Source organism: Leucoraja erinacea, chromosome 20 (assembly GCF_028641065.1).
Source record: "Leucoraja erinacea ecotype New England chromosome 20, Leri_hhj_1, whole genome shotgun sequence".
Classification (NCBI taxonomy): domain Eukaryota; kingdom Metazoa; phylum Chordata; class Chondrichthyes; order Rajiformes; family Rajidae; genus Leucoraja; species Leucoraja erinaceus.
The window spans coordinates 7,770,995-7,786,447 of record NC_073396.1 but is presented as its reverse complement, the minus strand read 5'-3'; the positions used below and the strand labels follow the sequence as shown (position 1 = coordinate 7,786,447).

General features: G+C 43.9%; 1 protein-coding gene across 4 annotated transcripts in view; it reads left to right on the top strand.

Annotated features, from left to right (window-relative positions):
* Positions 1 to 15,453, top strand: part of pemt (phosphatidylethanolamine N-methyltransferase) — an 85,032-nt gene that overhangs the window by 19,580 nt on the left and 49,999 nt on the right. For all 4 annotated transcript variants that reach the window (XM_055651134.1, XM_055651133.1, XM_055651136.1 and 1 more), the window contains exon 3: positions 9,542 to 9,657. In XM_055651134.1, coding sequence (XP_055507109.1) covers positions 9,542 to 9,657 — 116 coding nt within the window. The remainder of the gene's footprint in view (positions 1 to 9,541; positions 9,658 to 15,453) is intronic.

Sequence of the window (15,453 nt, the reverse complement as noted above, 5' to 3'; positions counted from 1 at the left end):
TAGGCCTCCTCTCATTGGCATTGGGCATTCCCTTCTCCATTGTTTCTCAATCTCCCAGCTAAGGTACACTTTGCAATTCTCCTTCCACTGCTTTTAAACATTACCAGGTCATCATGCGTTCCCTTTGTTTGTCCTTCTCCAGGATTCAATTACATTTTTTTTGGCTTCCATTTTGGCTGCTATGATTCAGATGCTCTCCCCGTCTGTCCACTGGATAGAAAGAATGGGTGACGTTTTTGGAAGAGACCATTCTTCACACTGAGAGTTGTTCACTCTCAGTCCAAAGAAGGGTCTTGACCTCAAACGTCACCCATTCCATCCATCCAGAAATGCTGCTTGTCTCACTGAATTACTACAGCGTTTCGTGTCTATCTTTGTCAATAATCTAAATTCCAATGCAAAATGAGTTTGCAACCTCCCCATTGAAACCCCATCATATACTATACATTTTACACACACTGCTTTAGCTTATCATTGTTTTATCATGCACTTCATAGGGAATCACTTACTGATCAGTTCTGATCAGTTTGGGGGCAACAGTGATGCAGAAAATGCTTTCATGTGCTCAATGAAATAATAGCTAATGTCTTTATTTCAAGAATTTCACACTTTTCAATGAATTACATTATGCTTGCCTATTATCTGATGAATGCAGGACATCCTTAAGATCAACTTACACCAGGGGGCGCCGACGACGGCAGCCTCGTCAACAGTCTGTCTGTCTTTTCGTCTTTTTTTTGTTATTTTTAGTGTGTTTTAAAAGTTTGTGTTAATGTTTTCCGGTTTGTTTTGTGAGGGGGGGGGGGGGGGGGGGGGGAAACTATTTTTCGTTCTCTTACCATGCCGGAGATGCAATTCTTTTCCGGGTCGTAACTCCGGTCGCTCTGCGGCCTAATATCATGGAGCTGGAGACCTTGCTCGGGACTGGCTTTGAGCCCCATCGGACGACATCGCAGCCGATTCCTTGCCTGGGATCGATGCTCCAACCTCGGCCTGTGGATTTCACCATCAAGGAGCTTGCAGTCTCAGGTAGAGACAGTAGATGTCGGGAGCTCCAACGACGCAGAAGGTTCGAGTAGCCCCGACCCGGGGGTCTGATCGCCCGGCGCAGGGGAGCTGAAACCCCCCCCCCCCACGATGCGGGAGCTTGCCCGCCCCGACGAGGAGGGCTTGACCACTGGCTATGGGAGCTAAGGTCGCCCGTCAACGAAAGGCTCGAGCCCCCCGACCGTGTGAGAACAAAGAAGGGAAGAGAATTAACTTTTTTCGTTTGCCATCACTGTGGCGAATGTGGAGGAGTCACTGGTGGATGTTCATGTTAAAATGTATTTTGTGTGTTCTGTTGCTTTTTATTTGCATGACTGTATGGCAAATGAAATTCCTCGTATGTTGCAAAACATACTTGGCTAATAAAGTATTATTGTGATTGTGCGATTACAATTGTTGTTTGTGAATTTGCTTGCATGTAAAATTATTCCTCTTGCGCGGTAATTTTGTTCAAGAACAATATTGCTAATCAGTCTTCATGAATAGTTATGGAGGGAGACAATGCATTGTGCATTTTAATCAATTTCAAGCTTGCAATTGGAGTAGTCTGCGGTTAATTGAATAACATCACATTTGGATGTGGAAATTAATTTTGGTGTATGTGGAGAAAGCTTATCTTTTTTACTTTGCAACGCTTTCACCATCGATTGGACCGAAGGCAAAACACAGAACCTTTTATGCAGGGTTCATTTCCGAGGTGATAGGTTTCATAACTTTCATCTATTATCACTTTATTAAATAGAAAAATATTGATCCGGACTGCAGCTCGATCTTTTTTAAAAAGATTAAAATGTGCAATTATTTCAGTGAACCCAAACCCAAAGATGTTTATACCGAGTCAGAAATGACTAAAAATATATTTAAAGCCATTTAATTTGTAGTGTGAAGGTGAATAATAGTGTTAACAGTTGATCTACCGTGGATGACTCAGCATTTATTTCACACTTTTATTTCAGAAACCCCTTCGTCATAGTGCCAAATTTCTTAACGCTGACATGATCTAGTTTAAAATTTTGGATGAAGATAGACCTAAAATGCTGGCGTAACTCAGCGGGACCGGCCAAAACATCATCAGCATTTTATGTTTATGTTCGATTTAAACCAGTAGCTGCAGTTCCTTCCTACTTACATTTTTGGCTCGGATGAAGCCGTGTAATGTATTGAAAAATTCATCCTGCTGCCTTGTATTAGTTTTGAGGATCTATGGAAATGCTTTGAGATTGCAGTTAACGCCACAGATTTAAGAACAACCCGTTTAGAATTTTGCCATCAGCGTGTATCAGTTTAGTTTATCATTGTCACGTGTAACGGGGAACAGTGAAAAGCTTTTTGTAGCGTGCTATCCAGTCAATGAAAAATACGATACATGATTACAATCAAGGCGTCCACAGTTTGCAGATACAGGATAACATGAAATCTCAAAGTGGTGAAATCTGGGGGGAAACAAAAGGTGAGAGCAAATAGGAATGTTTGAAATGTTGCAGTAAAATTATCTGGACATGCTTCTAACTCATAGAGCCATACAGTGTGGAAACAGGCCCTTCAGCCCAATTTGCACACACCGACCAACATGTCTCTTCTACACTTGTCCCACCTGCCTGCATCTAAACCTGTTGTCAGAACTTTCAGAAATTCATTTATATTCAGTGTAGGGGATTCAAGAATAAACCGTTGCGAAACAAAGTGTAGAGCCGCTGGTCCTATTGTGAGGTTTAACAATCATTAATTAAAGAGAAGATAGACACAAAAAGCTGGAGTAACTCAGCGGGACAGGCAGCATCTCCGGAGAGAAGGAATGGGTGACGTTTCAGGTTGAGACCCTTCTTCAGAGGTTGAACAAATTGCAATGTAGTGCGCAGTCAATGTTCATGACACAATGCTGGGGTAACTCAGCAGGACAGGCAGCATCTCTGAAGAGAAGGAATGGGTGACGTTTCGGGTCTAGACTCTTCAGGGGAGTGGGCGGGATAGAGGTCGAATGTAGTCGGATACAGTAAGACTGTTGGGAGAACTGGGAAGGGGGAGAGGATGGAGAGAGGGAAAGCAAGGGCTATTTGAGGTTAGAAAGGTCAATGTTCATACTGCTGAGCAGTAAGCTACCCAAGCGAAATACGAGGTGCTGTTCCTCCAATTTGGGCTGGGCCTCACTTTGACAACGGAGGAGGCCCAGGACAGAAAGGTCAATGTGGGAATGTTAAAGTGCTGAGCAACCGGGATATCAGGTAGGGTCACTCAATGTTCATATTGTTGACTCCACTACATCGGAGAAAGCAATCCCTTATCAGAGATCTATTCTTTCCTAAACTTCCCTTTTTTTCCTACTTCTCAAGATTGGCTTTTGACTCTTTTCTGCAGATGCTGCCTGACCTATTCGATGTTTCCAGCATATTTTTCTTTTGGTTTTTCCAACATCTACATTTTTGTTTGATTATCAGAGTAATGTGAAGCATGAGATGATGCAGACACTTTCATGGGATGAGCAGGTGGACGGAGGAAAAATTCATGGATGTGTTCAAAGGCTCCTTGCAAATAATTTCAATATCCCCACGCGTTCCTGGGAACCCTCACACCGTGACCAGTCGAAGTGGAAAAGATCGTACTGCGATTCTCTGCATTGCGAGCACAGGAAAACCCTGTTCAAATAGAACAAATCGCATGCCACCGCAAACGCCACACTTGCCCCATCGCATCAGGTGTCTCTTGCCCTCTGTCTGTTTCTCATGCATGCCTCGTCGGTCACCTCAACCCACAAAACTGGAGTAGAAGTGAGTTTAGTTTGGCGATCTCAGCGCAGAAATAGGCCCTTTGGCCCACAGAGTCCGTGCCGACCAGCGATCCGAAACACTAGCGCTGTCCTACTCACTTGGGACAATTGACAAATTTTACCAAAGCCAGTTAACCCACGCACCTAGGTACACATAAATGCTGGAGAAACTCATCGGGTGCAGCAGCATCTATGGAGCGAAGGAAATAGGTAACGTTTCGGGCCGAAACGTTACCTATTTCCTTCGCTCCATAGATGCTGCTGCACCCGATGAGTTTCTCCAGCATTTTTGTGTACCTAGGTGCGTAGGTTTTTGTGTACCTTCGATTTTCCAGCATCTGCAGTTCCTTCTTGAACACTAACCTACGCACCTGTGCGTTTTTGGAGTGTGGGAGGAAACCGGAGAACCCAGAAAAAACTCGTGTGGTCCCAGGGTGAAAACGTACAAATTCCGTACAGCCAGCGCCCGTAGTCAGGATCGAACCCGGGTCTCAGAAGCTGTGACTCTACCACTGCGCCAATTTTGTATGTACCCTTAAATCATTCTTAATCCCAAGGGATTGCCTAAAAGGAGCACTATTCCCAGGATTTCTGTTTGCTTTTGTTCGTTTGGCAAAGACCCCAGAAGTCGTATTCCATTTAACCGCATGGGAATTTTTGCATTCTAAGACGTAGAAAGATGGGTCTTCAGTTAATACCTCATGGCACGCAGTTAGTACTCATATTGTTTATCTTCTCGATTCCAAATGAGGAATTTAAACAGAGAAACTCCAAACAGAATGGTGTAACTTCAGATGATTGTTTACTACATTTTTAGTTATAGTTTAGTTTAGAGATACAGCGTGGAAACAGGCCCTTCGGCCCATCGGGTTCTCGCTGACCAGCGATCCTCGCACATTGACACTTTCCTACACCCACTAGGGCCAATTTTGTTTACATTTACCAAGCCAATTAACCTACAAACCTGGACGTCTTTGGACATATTGTCGTCTTTGGACGTCTTGTACGTATCCTAAGCATCAAACTTGCTGAATAGTTTCATTTGTTGTGGTACTTCCAGTCCTTTAAATTGTGGGAAGTTGATGTGAATTTGATCCCAGTAAAAGTGTATTGTACTGGGACTTTAAATGTCAACAAGTAATTTAACACTGACCTTTTGCATTAGGAATTTGGGTCAAAGTTAATGGCAGAAGTTGCTGCAGAAGTACTAAACTTCTGCGAAAGTTTATTTAATCTGTCTTTCAGACAGATGAAGTAAACCAATATGAATCTGGCACTAAATCCACAGATTCACTCGAAGGCTAATGTGGGAAATGACAAAATGTACTGGGGTGGATAAAAATACTGGAGAAACTCAGCGGGTGAGACGTCATCTATGGAGCGAAGGAATAGGTGACGTTTCGGGACGAGACCCTCCTTCAGACTGTTGTGGGGGCGGGAAGAAGAAAGGAAGAAGCGGAGACTGGACTCTGGGAGAGCTGGGAAGGGGAGGGGAAAGAGGGAGAAAGCAAGGACTACCTGAAATAGGAGGTCAATGTTCATCCTGTTGGGGTGTAAGCTACCCAAGCGAAATATGAGGCGCTGCTCCTCCAATTTATGGTGGGACTCACTCTGGCCATGGAGTATTCAGAATGGGAGGGGGGAGTTGAAGTGCTGAGCCACCGGGAGATCAGGTTGGTTATTGCGAACCGAGTGGAGGTGTGTGGGCGAAGCGATCGCCAAACCTGCGCTTGGTCTCACCGATGTAGAGCAGCTGAGAGTAGCTGACACCTAGAGCAGCGCAGATGCAATAGATTAGGTTGGAGGAGGTGCAGGTGAACCTCTGCCGCAGTTGGAAAGACTGCTTAGGTCCTTGGATGGAGTCCAGGGGGGAGGTAAAGTGACAAGTGTAGCATTTCCTGCGGTTGCAAGGGAAAGGACCAGGGGAGGGGGTGGTTTGGGTGGGAAGGGACGAATTGACCAGGGAGTTACGGAGGGAGCGGTCTCTGCGGAAAGCCGTAAGGGGAAGAAATGCGAAGATGTTGCCAGTGGTGTGATCCCGTTGGAGGTGGCGAAAATGTCGGAGGATTATCTGTTGTATGTGACGGCTGGTAGGGTGGAAGGTGAGAACAAGGTGGACTCTGCCCTTCTTGCGAGTAGGGGATGGGGAGTGAGAGCAGCGTTACGGGGTATAGAAGAGACCCTGGTGAGAGCCTCATATAGTCGAAGAGGAGAACTCCCGTTCTCTAAAGAATGAGGACATCTCCAATGCTCTGGTTTGGAACACCTCATCCTGGGTGCAGATGCGGTGTAGACCGAGGAATTGGGTGAAGGGGATAGAGTCTTTACAGCGAGCAGGGTGGGAAGAAGTCTAGTCCAGATAGCCATGGGAGTCAGTGGGTTTATAGTATATGTCAGTCAGTAGTCTGTCACCTGCGATGGAGATAGTGAGGTCTAGAAATGGTAGGGAGATGTCGGAAATGGTCCAGGTGAATTTGAGTGACGGATGGAAGTTAGTGGTGAAATGGATGAAGTCAGTGAGTTGTGTATGGGTGCAGGAGGTGGCACCAATGCAGTCGTCAATGTAGCGGAGGTAGAGTTCGGGAATAGGCCCACGGTATGCCTCGAACAGGGATTGTTTGATGTACCCTACAAAGAGGCAGGCATAGCTGGGGCCCATGCGCGTGCCCATAGCTACGCCTTGGATTTGGAGGAAATAGGAGGAGTCAAACAAAAAGTTGTTGAGGGTAAGACCCAGTCTAGGCAGAGGACAATATATGTAGACGGGGATTGGTCGATTCTGCGGTCGAGGAAGAAACGGAGGGCTTTAAGACCCTCCTGGTGGGGGATGGACTGTATTGTACTGGGGTGCTTTTTTGCATTTGGTTTCAAAAGGCGTGTGTGTGGAGATCATTTTTTTTCTGAATGCTCCATGTAACCTAGGAGATGCTGCGGCAATGCAAGATGCTAAACCAGAAGTTATTCTACACCCCACTTTCGACATCTTCTCAAAACAGGATATCCCCAGGTTATGGCAGGGTTCTCTTCCAGAGAACACACACAGTGCTGGAGTAACTCGGCGGTTCAGGCAACTCTGGAGAACATGGATAGATAATGTCGGTCCCAACCTGAGACGGGACCAATCCATGACGTCCAGAAATGCTGCCTTTTGACCCGCTGAGTTACTCCAGCTCTTGGTCTTTTTTGGTAAACCATAGTTCCTACTGTCTCCGTTCCGTTCGCAGGTCAGTAATGCAGCTGGGAACTGCAGAAGATGCCTGCTAGTCCCATAGCAGCCGGCAAGTCCATCCTGCCAGTCAGTCTCTCAAATGCTCAATCGTATGTATGGGCTGTACATCAATTGTGTTTTCTTAAAGGGCCTGTCCCACTGTACGAGGTGATTCAAGAGTTCTCCCGAGTTTCCCCTGATTCGAACTCGGAGAATTATGGTAAAAGCCGTTCGTAGGTACACGGGGCTCTCGTGGACATTTTTCACAGTGCTGAAAAATCTTCACAAGTTGCCGCGTTTCCCGAGTACCTACCGTTAGCGTTACGAGTCGCTACGAGACTTCCACGAGCTCCGACGTAGCTGCTACATACATTCTACGCACTTACCACAAGTTTGATTTTTTTAAAACACGGGAAAGTTCTTGAATGACCTCGTATTGCAGGTTGTTCCCAGGCCCTTAACCTGGGAACAACCTGCACAAGATGAGTACAACAAGTTTGGAAGAGGACCTTTACCTTGCAGTTTTATTTCAAGTAACGCCCTGTTGAATTCTCAGTCTACAATAAGATTTTAACAGGATAATTTGAGTCTTGGTCGGGAACAGTAAATTGTTTAACTTATTCAAGAGAGTGTTGCTTTCATGCTAATGTTTACATCGTTTGGATGAAGATAATCTTTACAGGCACTAAATTGAGATTAAGCAAGTGGTCAACTCCCTGTTCAAAGAACATTTATATTTTTATATAAATATTGATGAGTTGATTGAGTGACATTATGTATAGCAGATGACCTCTGACGGAGTTTGGTACCTAAATTTGGAAGCTCTCGTTTTGCAACCTTACTGACTAATGTCTACGTCATTCAAAAGCAAAGATTGAAGTAAATGTTTGGAAGTTGCATAAAGAGCCAAAATAGATTTGAGTCCCATAAAAGGATGGGTTTCTGCTGACACTTGTGTCACATGTACAGATAAGGTTCACCAGACTGATTCCTGGGATGGCAGGACTTCCATATGAAGAAAGACTGGATAGACTCGGCTTGTACTCGCTAGAAATTAGAAGATTGAGGGGGGATCTTATAGAAACTTACAAAATTCTAAGGGGTTGGACAGGCTAGATGCAGGAAGATTGTTCCTGATGTTGGGGAAGTCCAGAACAAGGGGTCACAGTTTAAGGATAAGATGGAAGACTTTTAGGACCGAGATGAGAATTTTTTTTTCACACAAAGAGTGGTGAATCTGTGGAATTCTCTGCCACAGAAGGTAGTTGAGGCCAGTTCATTGGCTATACTTAAGAGTGAGTTAAGTGATCCTTGTGGCTAAAGGGATCAGGGGGTATGGAGAGAAGGCAGGTACAGGATACTGAGTTGGATGATCAGCAATGATCATATTGAATGGCGGTGCAGGCTCGAAGGGCCGAATGGCCTACTACTGCACCTATTTTCTATGTTTCTACGTTCAAAAACTAAAGTAATAATGAGAAGACTCATTATTAATGAAAATAATGATAAGATTCTTTAACAATGACCTTTAAATATACAAAATTATAGCACGTTTGTAAGGTTTCAATACAGGAAGCTTTGAGTATCCTTCCATCATCAGTAACCTTTGTGTACCATACTTTTTTACTTTTTTGTTTGGGGCCAGAAAAGTGGCGACCTAGGTGTATTGCCAAGGTGAGGTCTGCTCTTTGATTTTACCAGGTTAAAAGTGTTGCCACTTTTTACCAGGTCATTTTACCAGGTTGTATGCAAAACAAAGCATTTCACTGTACCTCGGTACATGTGACAATAAAGTAGCGTTGAATCCAATCACTGAATTGTTTTGTTTAGATCATGTTTTGTGTGATGTTAGCACAGGACATGTAATTTGAGATTCATATCTTCTTTCTCCGAATGAACAAACTGCACAGTGCCTTTGGGTTGATGAATAGCATCGGACCATCATTAAAGTTAAATTTCATCCTTTTGTTTTAGATCAGTCTTGGGGTGGGAGATTGCAACCGGCAGGGTCCGTCCTGTTTCAACGAATGCAATCAACCTGGCGTGCACAATCAAATAAGATCAAATAGAACAACTTGTCCTACAACTTTAGGATGTGCATGTCATCTGCAAGAAGAAGAAGATCAGTCTTACATGCTGCAAGAATGCCACGCTGTTTCAGTGTCAAACATATACTGATAAAAACCGAAGATAGACACAAAATACTGGAGTTACTCAGCGGGACAGGCAGCATCTCTAGAGAGAAGGAATGGTGACGTTTCGGGCTGAGACCCTTCTTCAGAACCTTCTTCAGAGGGTCTTGACCTGAGGCGTCACCCATTCCTTCTCTCCAGACATGTTGACTGCCCCACTGAGTTACTCCATCATTTTGTGTCTGTCTTCGATTTAACCCAGCATCTGCAGTTCTTTCCTACAGATGAAAACCAATGTGTTCTCCTTCCTCATGACATGCGATACATTGTGGAGCCTTGTTTCTTCGTGCATTTCTAATTCTGTTTCTCCTTTCTGTTTTAAATTGGCAGGTAGGTCATTGGGAGCACAGAACGAGGTCTCTCACTAAACTCTTTGGTTCCCCTTTCACTGCATGTTATTCTGTAGCAGTTGTCATTCTACTGCTGAATGTCCACAGGAGTTACAGGTGAGATGGCAATCCACAATTACTTGTAACAACGTGAAAGGAATGATCTTCCAGAAAAAATAGTTTTGTTGTTAATACAAAATATGTGGAAGATGAATGCTTGAGTTAGTGACAAGCTATTAAAGGTTATAACAAAGGACAGTGGGGTTCGTTAGTTAATGCCAATGTGCTTAAAATTAAAATACCCATTTTATTGCCACAAATAAGGCATTTGTTTTGTGAAACGTAGGGGAATTTTGAGTTTACGTTTAGTTTATAGATACAGTGCGGAAACAGGCCCTTTGGCCCACCGAGTCCGTGCCGACCAGCGCTCCCCGCACACTAACACCATCCTACGCAAATTACAATTCTACCGAAGCCAATTAGCCTACAAACCTGGGGTGTGGGAGGAAACCGAAGATCCCGGAGAAAAGCCACACAGGTCACGGGTTGAATGTGCAAACTCCGTACAGACAAGCTCACATAGTCTGGTTCCAATCCAGGTCTCTGGCGCTGCATGGCATTGCCAACCGCTGCACCTCCGTGCCGCCCATTGTTTTTTATTACTCGATAGGGTACCACTCCTGTGAATAGAGGTAACACTTTCTGGCAACTTAGTCTTGTTAGTAGCGCTGCAAGCTATGTGCTGTTATTTTGATCTCTCCCTCCCGACCCCTTGTCCTTAGTAAGTTATTGGCACATATAGTTGACACCACTAATGGTAAATTATGTTCAGTTTGCAATGAAATCCATGAATTAACTTAATCTTCGGTTTCCTCCCACACTCCAAAGACGTACAGGTTTGAAGGTTAATTGGCTTGGTAAATGTAAAAATTGTCCCTAGTGGGTGTAGGATGTTAATGTGCAGGGATCGCTGGTCGGCGTGGGTCGAAAGGGCCTGTTTCCGCGCTGTACCTCTAAACTAAACCTGATTACTTCTGAAATCATTAATAATATTGTACTTGCTAGGCAGCTTGTTATATTGTGCGTTATGCATTTTAGTTCTTGGTATCACACATCTTGCATGTCTATCCTAATGGCAAAGAAACTGAAATCACCCCAGTGGTATGAATGTTGACCTCCTAACTTCAGGTAGCCCTTGTTTTAGAAACATAGAAACATAGAAATTAGGTGCAGGAGTAGGCCATTCGGCCCTTCGAGCCTGCACCGCCATTCAATATGATCATGGCTGATCATCCAACTCAGATTCTCGTACCTGCCTTCTCTCCATACCCTCTGATCCCCTTAGCCACAAGGGCCACATCTAACTCCCTCTTAAATATAGCCAATGAACTGGCCTTTTCTCTCTCCATCCCCTCCCCCTTCCCAACTCTCCCATTAGTCTTACTGTCTCCGCCTACATTCTTTCCTTGTCCCGCCCCTCCCCTAACATCGGTCTGAAGAAGGGTGTCGACCCGAAACGTCGCCAATTCCTTCTCTCCATAGATGCTGCCTCATCTGCTGGGTTACTCCAGCATTTTGTGTCTACTTTTGATTTACCAACATCTGCGGTTCTTTCTTAAACATCACAAAGTTCAAATTGACCCAACTCTGATTTGTTCAAATATTTAAGATAATTTTGCAGCTTTTTTACCCGTTGCATAGTACCTGCTTATTGGTGACCAACAAGTAAGACTGGCCTTTGGCAAAGAATTCGCACTAGTTGGTGGGAATGTTACATCATTTCAAGAAGGTTTTGAGAATGCTGTTAAATAATTTCTTCTGTCCAGCTGGTAATTTTTTGCCTTGTCAGACCACCTAAAGTTAGTATTCCTATCAGGAATGTCTTGTCAGGAATATGTGGGTTGTCTGCTCATCCTTCCCAAACGAGTGCATGTGGAGCCTCTTCAGTGGGGACATTGTCCAGAGAGAGGATGATGATGTAGGTTTCTTGTCCTGCCGGTGGATTTCTTTTACCTATAACAAAGCAGATCAAGGCTATTTGCAAGATTGGGTGCATGCTGGCTCCCAGGATTGCAACTCCGATAGTCACATTCCACCTGCTTATTTTCCTCTATCCCTTGTTGAGGGTGGCACAGTGCAGTTATTGCCTTACTGCGTCAGAGACCCAGGGTGGAACCTTACCTCGACTGCTGTCTGTATGGAGTCTGTACATAGCTAAATGTGTTTTATTGTCACATGTCCCAGATAGAACAATGAAATTCTTACTTACTTTCTTCCTTAATGACATTCTCTCTGCGGCACGTGAATTTTCTTCAAGTCTTTCTCGCACACTCCAAAGACGTACAGGTTTATAGGTTGTGTAAGAAAGAACTGCAGCTGCTGGTTTAAATCAAAGGTAGACACAAAATGTTGGAGTAACTCAGCGGGTGAGGCAGCATCTCTGGAGAGAAGGAATGGGTGACGTTTCAGGTCGTGACCCTTCTTCAGACCGATGTCTGGGGAGGAGGCGGGACAGAGATGGAATGTAGGCAGAGACTGTAAGACTAGTGGGAAAACTGGAAAAGGTAAGATGATGGACAGCGAAAGCAAGGGCTATCTGAAGTTAGAGAAGTCAATGTTCATACCGATGGGGTGTAAGCTACCCAAGCAAAATTTGAGGTGCTGTTCCTCCAATTTGCGCTGGGCCTCACCCTGACAATGGAGGAGGCCTAGGACAGAAAGGTCAGATTGGGAGGGGGAGTTGAAGTGCTGGGCCACCGGGAGATCAGGTAGTTTAAGACGGACTGAGTGGAGGTGTTCGGTGAAACGATCGCCGAGCCTGCGATTGGTCTCGCCAATGTAAGGAAGTTGACACCTGGAACAGCAGACACATTAGATGAGGTTGGAGGAGGTGCAAGTGAAACCTCACCTAGAAAGACAGTTTGGGTAGAAAGGAAAACATATTCGCATTTGTGTAATAGAAAATCCCCAGGGCCTGGTTAAATACGGCCAGACTGCCACTAGTACTAAATGCTAAAATACCCCTCAGAAAAAGTGCACAAACTCTGTCATTTTTCATACAATACCTTAAGCAGTGATGAACCAATAATATATTCTTCATAATATATTTATGTATATATTTCTGTAACTTAGTTCATGGTCTTTTTGTTGTTTGAAATAGAAAATCCCCAGGGCCTGGTTAAATACGGCCAGACCCACTAGAGCTAAATGCCCCTGAAAAAGTGCACAAACATTTTCCAATACCTTAAGTTGGGCAAATTTAGTATATATTCTTTCTTGGAGTTTCCTTCCCCCTGCCCAACTACAGCGGGCACAGGCAGCAGTCTCTGGGGCAGCATCTCTGGAGAAGGAATGGGTGATGTTCCGGGTCAAGACCCTTTCCCTCTCTCCAGAGATGTTGCCTGTCCCGCTTAGTTACTCCACCATCTTGTGTCTATCTTCGATTTAAACCAGCATCTGCAGTTCTTTCCTGCACATTACCAGTCGGACATCTTGTTCTCCAGTGACATTGTGAATAAGTCACTGCCTTGCTTTCCCTCCCTGAACTGTTTGAATACATTTGCACATGAGTGGGTATTAATGTGATTCGCAGAGCGTACAGTCCTGGCTAGAAGCTGCTCTATTACTTAAAATTCCTGTGCAGAGCGAAGAACATTCATAATTATTTGGAAACGGACATTAGTCACAGTTCATTTTACACCAAATCAGATTTGCAAATTGGGTTAGAGAATGAGAGTGACACAAATTAATTTCATTTAAATGCATCATTATTGGCGTCACGGTGATTTAGAAGTACTAAGAGCATGAGAACCCGACTTGTTCATAAACGTGATGCTATTTCTTTTTGTCCTAACTACGACACTTTTTGAGCTGTGTACGCTGCTCCCGGTGAATCACCAGGCTAGAGGTTAAGTCTGCGTTTCCTCCAAGAATGGGGATTGATTAGAGAAGGATTAAGCTTCCATCATGGTCAAGATGGCTGCATCAGAAGATCTAGAATCCAAAAATATAACTCAAGTTGTTTTCCCCCCCCCCCCCCCCCCCCCCCACCCCTTTTTAGTGCCAAAGTGAGAGATCAGCAAGTGCAGGAATCAGCAGGAGTGATGATTCTGGAACATAAGGGAGTAAGCTATGAAAAATAGTAGTAGAAAATAAAGAACAGATGAAAAATAAATGCCAAGAAAATCTTTCAGGAAAAATCCCATTTGTTTTGTTAAGTTGATATTATATTCTTGTACAGCAACTTCTTTAGCAATGATTAGCAGCCCAATGCTTAGCTATTCAATAAACAAAACGAGAGAAAAAGCTTGTGGCTAATATGGAAAAGAAAGTTAGTTATCACCAAGATATTCCCAGAGAAATAAAGGGCGGTCTTCAAGTATCTGGAGTATCGCGTGCAGTTCTGGTCGCCCCATTACAGGAAGGATGTGGAAGCTTTGGAAAAGTTTACCAGAATAATGCCTGGATTATGGGGTATCAGCTACAGGGAGAGGTTGAACAGACCTTATTTTCTCTGGAGGGAGGTTGCGGGGAGACCTGATAAAATAATATATAATTATGAAAGGCATAGATAGGGTAGACAGTCAGAATCTTTTTCCCAGGATGGAAAAAAAAATCAAACACTAAAGGGACAGCATGGTAACAGGTCCTTCCTTCCTCCCACCAAGTTCATGCCGATCAAACCCCCCCCGTAAACTAACACTATCCTACACACTAGGGACAATTTACAGAAGCCAATTAACCTACAAACCTGTCATCTTTGGAGTCTGGGAGGAAACCGGAGCACCCGCAGTCACAGGGAGAATGTACAGACAGTACCCATAGTCAGGATCGAACCCGGGACTCTGGTGCTGTACGGCAGCAACTTTACCACTGTGCCACCGTGGGATTATAGCATGCAGATCATTATATCAATGGCTTCAATAGGCCTGGATTCTGCCAGTAAATATGAGCAGATATACGAGCAGTAAATACGGTGCTGCTGGGTGTTTGCTGACGGTCAAAGAATTCCAGATGTGCTTTGTAGCTGGAGCCAGTTCTGACCCCCTGTATCTTATCAGCTAAACTGAACCATGTGGGGAAAGCAGTATCTGTCTTCCAGAATCAGCTGTGTTCCATGTTCAGGAGAGTGGAGTTTACATCACAGATACTAATCCCCATACAAGTAAAATCCAGACAAGTGAGGCAGAAAGTTTATCAATTCCTTTCTATGTAATCACCTGTTAAAATGTAAAACAATATGCAAAAATCAGTAATATGTCTTACCTGGTTTACATCATTGTATTCAGTATCTTTTTGCAAGAGTATAATTGGAAAAAAAATATTAGTATGAACTTTTCAAATTTTTCCATCTGTACCATTAGGAGGTTACAGCTATTAATGATGGAATATATAGAAACATAGAAAATAGGTGCAGAAGTAGGCCATTCGACCCTTCGAGCCAGCACCGCCATTCAATATAATCATGGCTGATCATCCAAAATCAGTACCCCGTTCCTGCTTTCTCCCCGTATCCCTTAATCCCGTGAATGGATTCCATGAGTGAGGTGAATCATCATTTATTAATTTAAAGAGAAGATAGACACAAAGCTGGAGTAACTCATTGGGTCCGCTGAGTAACTCCAGCTTTTTGTGTCTATCTTCGGTTTAAACCAGCATCTGCAGTTCCTTCATACAAGTCTATTAGTTTATGCCAGTTTAAAAATTGGATCCAACTTGCAATACAGAGGATGATAAATTCATTTGAAACTAGATCTGTCTCTTAGCGGGAGAACCATAAATGAATAATAAAATGATTTAATAAAATTATAAAGAGGAAAAAAATAATGAACAGTTAAGTATGTAACTGTTGGCTTGAAAGAAGAAAGTCAATGATTTTGAAGAGCTGACCCAAATTATTGAGGCATGTAGATG